Here is a 7,741-nt window from a genome sequence, read left to right as displayed (position 1 = left end):
CGAGGTGGCCGTGCGAAGTTGTGTGTTTTTCGTATCCCCGTATGGCGATATATCGCCCCCTAGTGCTGCGATATATCGGCATATGCTGAAATATTATACACGTAATTGCACTTTTTTAGCCTAATTTGAATTGAGTAAACAGCCTTGACTAAGTCCTCTAACGATTTCAAAACTGCTGGCAGACCCTAGGATATTCAAATATTACTCTTATTAAATTTATTCCTCAAAATACTTAATTATTCATTAAACATACACATGACAAGTGTCATTTCCTTATTGGGTTTATCTAAACCTTATATTATAATAAATATCACATTCATAATCAGTTATATTAATTAAACCTTAGGTTATAATTAATATTCTTAAACTATAGGTTAAACTTATAAAATCTACAAGTGTTGCTACGAGTGTCCAACTAAATCCCGGTCTGAACCAAAATCCAAAGTCATAAAAATACTACAACTATTACTAGCTATTACTATTGCTACTACTATCTAACTAGCTAAGTAAAGTTCTTAGACTCCACAAGCACTGACCCACTTGACGCACAAGACTGGAAGAGTTCTTTAGAAGACATTTTTGAGTTTATGCAACTAAGTGACAGGGAAAAGGTTTCTTGTGCTGCACATACACTGAAGAAGGATGCTAAGATTTGGTGGGAAGTTGTTAAGCAGACTAGAGAAGTGAATCAGATGACTTGGGCAGAATTTGAACTGGTCTTTGATGAAAAGTTTTATAATGAAGCTGTGTTGACTGCTAAAGTAAGTGAGTTCACTAAATTACAACAAGGGAATCTTTTAGTGGCTGAGTACGTCAGGACATTTGACCAGTTAGCCAAGTTTGCACCAGACTTGGTTAACACTGAAATTAGTAGAGTGAATCGCTTCCTGGAGGTTCTGCAACCAGAATTGGCTAGAGATGTGGATATGGGACGTACAGGGCCTCTTTCTTATGCTCAGGCTGTGGAGAAAGCTTTGAGAGCTGAACACAGGGAAGAAAAGATAACAAAAGCTAAAGCTGCTAGTAGTATGCCTCGTAGAGACACTCCATTCAACAAAGAACAAAGTCGCTTTCACAATGACAACAAAAGAGGGTCCCAGAATTTCCAATTTAGACAAGGACAGAATAAGAAATTTAAAGGAGGTCAGCAAAATAGGCAATATGGATTCCAACAATAGCCACGATGTCAAACTTGTGGAAAGAATCATTTTGGGGAGTGCAGGCTTCTAACTAAGAGCTACTTCAAATGTGTCAAGGGTGATCATTTTATCAAAGATTGTCCATTGATGAAGAACCAACAAAAGAAGGATGAACCTCAAAAGACAAATGCTAGGGTGTTCACGATTACTTAGGTTGATGCTGATACCAACAACTATGTGGTGTCAGGTGATATTTTTGTATCTGGTATTCTCACTCATGCATTAATAGATTCAGGTGCCGCACATTCATTTGCATCCCTGACATATGTAAAAAGGTTGGGTAGATCGTGTGAAAAATTGTCAGAAGTTTTTAGTACAATGTTACCATCTGGAGAGATTTTGTATTCTACTCATTGGTTGAGGGGGGTTCCTATTTGTATTGATGGTAGGTAATTATATGCTGATCTAATAATGTTAGAGTTGCACGATTATGAGGTGATTTTGGGTATGGATTGGCTTTCAAAGTATAATGCCACTATTGATTGTAGAAAGAAAACAATGATATTTAAGCCTTCGAAGGAAGATGAGTTTATGTTTATTGGAAGGACATCAAAAAGTTGCATTCCTTTAATTTCTGTTATGAAGGCCAGGCAACTGTTGGAAAGTGGATGTATGGGTTATCTCGCCAATGTGGTTGACACTTATAAGGAGCAAAAGTTAAAGCCAGAAGATGTACCAGTAGTTAGAGATTTCTTAGAAGTGTTTCCAGAAGATTTACCGGGATTTCCTCCAAACAGAGAAATTGAATTTGTGATCGAGTTACTTCCTGGTACAGCCCCTATGTCCAAGACACCTTATAGAATGGCACCAACGGAACTAAGGGAATTAAAGATACAATTGCAAGAACTCCTGGATAAAAAATTTATCAGACCTAGTTTTTCACCATGGGGAGCTCCAGTGCTATTTGTGAAGAAAAATGATGGGACAATGCGAATGTGTATTGATTATAGAGAACTGAACAAGTTGACAGTCAAGAATAAGTATCCACTTCCTAGAATCGATGATCTTTTTGATCAATTACAAGGAAGAGGAATATTTTCAAAGATTGATTTGAGATCTGGGTATCACCAATTAAATATTAGAGAAGAGGATGTACCAAAAACTGCATTTCGAACTCGGTATGGCCATTATGAGTTCCTTGTGATGCCATTTGGATTAACTAATGCTCCAGCTGCATTCATGGACTTAATGATCAGGGTGTTTAAGGACTACCTTGATAAGTTTGTAATAGTGTTTATTGATGATATTTTGGTGTATTCTTGATCCAAAGAAGAACATGAGGAACATTTGAGGTTGACATTTGAGAAATTAAAAGAAAAACAACTCTATGCCAAATTTAAGAAATGTGAATTTTGGCTAGAGAAGGTGACATTTTTTGGCCATATAGTCTCAAAAGATGGTATTTCGGTGGATCGATCAAAGATTGAAGCTATTAGTAAATGGAATAGACCAGCAAATGTTTCAAAAGTAAGGAGTTTTCTGGGATTAGCAGGCTATTACCGAAGATTTTTTGAAGGATTTTCCAAGATAGCAATGCCATTGACACAACTGACGAGGAAGAATCATAAGTTTGAATGGACTGAAGCTTGTGAGAAAAGTTTTCAAGAGTTGAAGCAAAGATTGGTTTCTGCTCCAATACTTACTATTCCATCTGGATCAGGAGGACTTGTGATTTATAGTGATGCTTCAAAGCAAGGTATAGGGTGTGTGTTGATGCAAAATGGCAAAGTCATAGCTTATGTTTCTAGACAATTGAAGGACTATGAATAGAAGTATCCACACATGATCTGGAGTTGGCAGCAATTGTTTTTGCACTAAAGATTTGGAGACATTATCTGTATGGTGAGAAGTGTGAAATATATACCGATCATAAAAGTCTCAAGTATTTCTTCACTCAGAAAGAATTAAATATGAGACCAAGGAGATGGTTGGAGCTAGTGAAAGATTATGATTGTCAAATACTTTATCATCCTGGAAAAGCAAATGTAGTTGCAGACGCACTGAGTAGAAAATCTCATGGTAATGTGTCATTTTTGAGGAAATTGACAAGACCACTTCAGGAGGACATGTGCAGAGCGGAGATTGAGGTAATCATAGGAAGATTATCAGTAATGACTATTCAGTCTACCTTGTTAGAAAGTATCAAACAAGGTCAATGTGAGGATCCTTACTTGGAGGAACAAAAAGGTGAATTGGAAAGTGGGAAGGTCAATGAGTTTAGTGTGTCATGTAATGGGATGCTAAAGTTCAAGGAAAGAGTTTGTGTCCCTAATGATGAGGGGTTGAAAAGAGAAATCCTTACCGAAGCTCACAATACTTTGTATTCAGTACATCCGGGGACGAAAAAGATGTTTAATGACTTGAAAAGACACTACTGGTGGCCCAACACGAGAAAGGATGTGGTCGAGTTTGTAGCCAAGTGTTTAACCTGTCAACAAGTGAAAGCTGAACATCAGAAACCTTGTAACGCCCTGGATAACCAAGACCGTTACACTGTGTGTTTGAAATAGTGCAAGACTTGCTAATCAAGTCATTTAGTTTGAACTGTGTATCTATTGACACAAAAGACTAGGTTAAAAAGAATTTTGATTATAAACGGTTAAACTTTATAAAAACGGATGTTTGTTACATGGGATCCTAAATCAGGGTTTAAATAACGTAGGTACAAAACTCTTAATTACAAATAAATGATCAAGCCACTCTAATGGCAAAATATATGTTTTAGGTTCCCGTTCCTGTACAAATCTTCGACCGTGGTGGCCGAGCAGCTGACAATGTATACCTCGCCCCCAGAGCTCTCCAACTCATGGCCAACTTGGCTTACCTGCACCATGTAGCACCTGTGAGCCGAAGCCCAGCAAGAAAACATAATATCATAACATAACAGTATTAACAGCTAAACAGTTCACAGAGCATAATCCAATAACCACAAAGCATTACTCAGTTCCTTCAAGCCATAAAATCCATTCAAGACGACACACTGGTCAATAACCAAAAATCCAGCTCCATATACTCATTAAGTCATGGACAAATCCACAATAAACATATATCAAGCAATAGCTAGGGTTAACACCCGCAGGCCGCACCCTCTGTTTACTTCACTGCCTTTGGCTCGCTTAGGCCAACTCCAGTGACATGCCCACTGACTCCGGCCAGCTTAACCGAGCTTAGTGATTAATAAGCTGTCCTCGGATACTAGTGTCCGAGCCGTGCCATATGCGCAAGTGTGGATTTCGGCACCCTTAGGCCGTTACCACATGTCCCCGTGGCATAATACCACCTTATGACATTCATACGATTATAGGGAACTCTTAGTCCCAACATATTCACATGGTTTATTACAATCACATAACGATACATTCAAATATAGGGAACACTTAGTCCCATCCTATCCACATACACAGGTGAAGTTTTCTTACCTTGATGCCAAATGCTTTAATTAGAAAGGACGACCCCCGAGCATGATCCATTCCTGAGCCCTAGCTTATCACCTAGTCACAACCAAGGTAATGGATTCCATTAATATTCAATTATAGATTTTCGGGTACAAAACTAGCTTCCGGGAAAACAAATCCCACCAAGCACGGTGGTGAAATCGATCCCGAGCCCTCTAGGAATGATTCCCATGCTTTAAAACCTCAAATGTTCAAATATGCATCCAAGGGTTGCGGCCCTTGAAGCCTAGCCGCGACCCTGCCCTCAAAACAGAACCAAGGGCCTCCCTGGAAAAAGACACGCGCCGTGGCCCTTGCATTGGGCGCCGCAGCGCTCACCCCTGGCCGAGCCTCCTTGGCTCATCTTCATCCTAGGGCCGCAGCGCTCTTGAACAGAGTCGCGGCCCTTCCCTTCGAACCCATAAATTCCTCCATTTCTAAGCTTAAAACCTTAGCCAAAACCATCCCAAAGCTTCCTAATTCAAAAACAATCACTCCCAACACTTTCAGAACAACTTTAGCAACATAATTCAACAGAAAACCCAGCCTAAAACTCATAGAAATACCATCTTCAATTTCTAAGACCCAAGAACACAAACACCCAAAACCAACCAGTCAAAACCTAAATTTAAACTTTTAAATCATGAATTAGAGTTTACCTCTTCCGTTGAACACCTTCTCTAAGCCAAACCCCAGCTAGTTCCCAAGCTTTCAGCTCAAATTCAACCTTAAACATTAAAGTTACAATTATCTCAACACCTAGCTAGAACTCATAATTTTCTAATCAAAAGAAAAGAATTTACTGCTTACCTTAGTGCTGATTCAATTACTTGGATAACCCTTGAGTTAAACCTCAAAATCCCCTCTTCAATTCCCAGAAATCCTTAGCTTAATCCCCTCAAAATCCCACTTGATTTTCTCTGTTTATTTCCCTTGTGTTTCCCTTGAGACAGAAAAGAGAGCTGAGAAGGAAAGGTCGGTTCATTTGTGATTCTACTATTTTCTATTTTTAGTATGTCTAACCTTATCATTTAGGTCAAGCCCGAGGCTCGGGGTGCCGGAACCGTCCCCAAGGGAAAAACGGTAAAATTCCCCAATATTCCCGCCTAAACTTCCTAACCTCAAATATATCTCCATATATTTATTTCCATAACCCAATAGTCTAAATAACTATCTGATACCTATAATATCCCTGACTTATCCGAAGTCAACTATTAAGCCCCCGTTGTGACTTTCCCCGCTACCTGCTCCCTAGGATCGCCTCGTGCCGCTAATTACAAATGCGCACACCTGTACACGCATATATATTTATCCATCTATCCACATAATAATGTGGTTTCAACAATTTATCACACACATTCACATTTATGCCCTAACGGGCCAAGATTATCATTATGCCCTTACCAGCCAAACAGGGCCCGCATACTTATTCAATACCCATATTCACGCTTCCTTACCATTAATTCTCTTAACCTCCAATTATGCCCTCCTGGCACACTAATCAAGGCCCTTAAGCCTTATTAGTCATTTTGGGTCGTTACAAACCTGCTGGTTTACTACAACCAATACAGATACCAAAGTGGAAATGGGAAGAGATTGCTATGGATTTTGTAGTTGGATTTCCAAAGACTTCTAAACAACATGATGCTATTTGGGTTATAGTATACCGATATACCAAATCAACACACTTTCTTCTGGTACGCATGACTTATACTATGGATCAGTGGGCTGAATTATATGTTCAAAAGATTGTTAGACTACATGGAGTGCCAGTATCTATAATTTCAGACCGGGATGCTCGATTTACTTCATTGTTTTGGGAAAGTTTGCAAAGAGCATTAGGCACAAAATTGAAGTTTACTACAGCATATCACCCCCAATCTGATGGACAATCTGAAAGGACCATTCAAACTCTTGAAGATATGGTTCGAGCTTGTGTCTTAGATTTTCAAGGATCATGGGAGAAGTATTTGTGTTTGATAGAGTTTTCTTATAACAATAGCTTTCATACAACGATTGGTGTAGCACCGTATGAAATGTTATATGGCAGAAAATGCAGGTCACCAATTCATTGGGATGAAATGGGAGAAAGAAAGTATCTTGGTCCAGATCTTGTCAGAAGGACAACTGAAGCAGTAGAGAAAATAAGAAAAAGAATGTTAACTGCTCAGAGTAGACAAAAGAGTTATGTTGATCGAAAGCGAAGAGATGTGGAGTTCAACATTGGGGACAAGGTATTTATGAAAATTGCCCCTATGAAAGGAGCAATGAGATTTGGAAAGAAAGGGAAGTTAAGCCCAAGATTTATTGGACCTTTTGAAGTATTAGAAAATGTGGGAAAGGTAGCCTATAGACTGGCATTACCACCATCATTGTCAAATTTCCACGATGTTTTTCATGTATCATTATTGAGAAAATACGTTCCAGATCCTTCACATGTGCTAAACTACGAGCCAATAGAAGTTGAACAAGACCTAACATATGAAGAAAAACCAGTGAAAATTCTTGACAGAAAAGAGAAAGAGTTGAGAAATAAGAACATTTCACTAGTGAAGGTATTATGGAGAAGTTCAAATATTGAGGAAATGACATGGGAACGGGAAGATGAAATGAGATCCAAATACCCAGAGTTATTTGGGTAAGAGAATTTCGAGGACGAAATTTTTATAAGGTGTGGAGGATTGTAGCACCCACATTATTTTGATATAGTATAGCCAATAATCACATGATTGCATTGCATTACATATCATACAATATGTGTAATTTGAGCATATGCGTATTCTTATAAGTGTTTCCATGTATAAGTATAAAAGTTGTGTATATGATGTCTATGTGTATGTTTAATATTTTTTTCACCTTGTGGCATTTGAGTTGTCTTCTATGGGTGTGTGATGTGCTCAAGATATAAGAAAGTATGAAAAATATGGACAAGGCATGAAATCAAGTGAGAAGAGTGAAATATAGAAGGCAAAAGATGTTAAGCGGTGAAAAATAGTACAATGTCGATTACTAGTATTTCGGTGTAAAATTGAGTATTAGTGGATTTACCAAATATAATTGAGGTATGATTAAGGTCTCATTGATGAAGTAAAAATGGTTTTAGAACCA

The 7,741-nt window shown here is 38.4% G+C and overlaps 1 protein-coding gene across 1 annotated transcript; it reads left to right on the top strand.

The window, feature by feature from the left end:
* The first annotated feature begins 587 nt into the window (after positions 1–587).
* LOC133799942 (uncharacterized) lies at positions 588–7,275 on the top strand. Its single transcript, XM_062237947.1, has 6 exons — positions 588–1,143; positions 1,618–1,968; positions 3,180–3,526; positions 6,205–6,558; positions 6,805–6,867; positions 6,976–7,275. The coding sequence occupies exons 1-6, from the start codon at positions 588–590 to the stop codon at positions 7,273–7,275; spliced, it is 1,971 nt and encodes a 656-aa protein (XP_062093931.1).
* The last annotated feature ends 466 nt before the right edge of the window (positions 7,276–7,741 follow it).

The sequence above is a fragment of the Humulus lupulus genome, chromosome 1 (assembly GCF_963169125.1).
Source record: "Humulus lupulus chromosome 1, drHumLupu1.1, whole genome shotgun sequence".
Lineage (NCBI taxonomy): Eukaryota > Viridiplantae > Streptophyta > Magnoliopsida > Rosales > Cannabaceae > Humulus > Humulus lupulus.
The sequence above is the reverse complement of the archived record's forward strand: the minus strand, read 5'-3'. Positions and strand labels throughout refer to the sequence as shown.

Bases quoted from the DNA above. Each gene is read 5' to 3' on its own strand.
- LOC133799942 (XM_062237947.1), top strand. From the start codon at position 588: ATGCAACTAAGTGACAGGGAAAAGGTTTCTTGTGCTGCACATACACTG. The intron at 1,969-3,179 runs GTACAGCCCCTA...ATCCTGGAAAAG, and splicing joins TGTGATCGAGTTACTTCCTG to CAAATGTAGTTGCAGACGCA. The intron at 3,527-6,204 runs GTACATCCGGGG...CAACCAATACAG, and splicing joins CTCACAATACTTTGTATTCA to ATACCAAAGTGGAAATGGGA.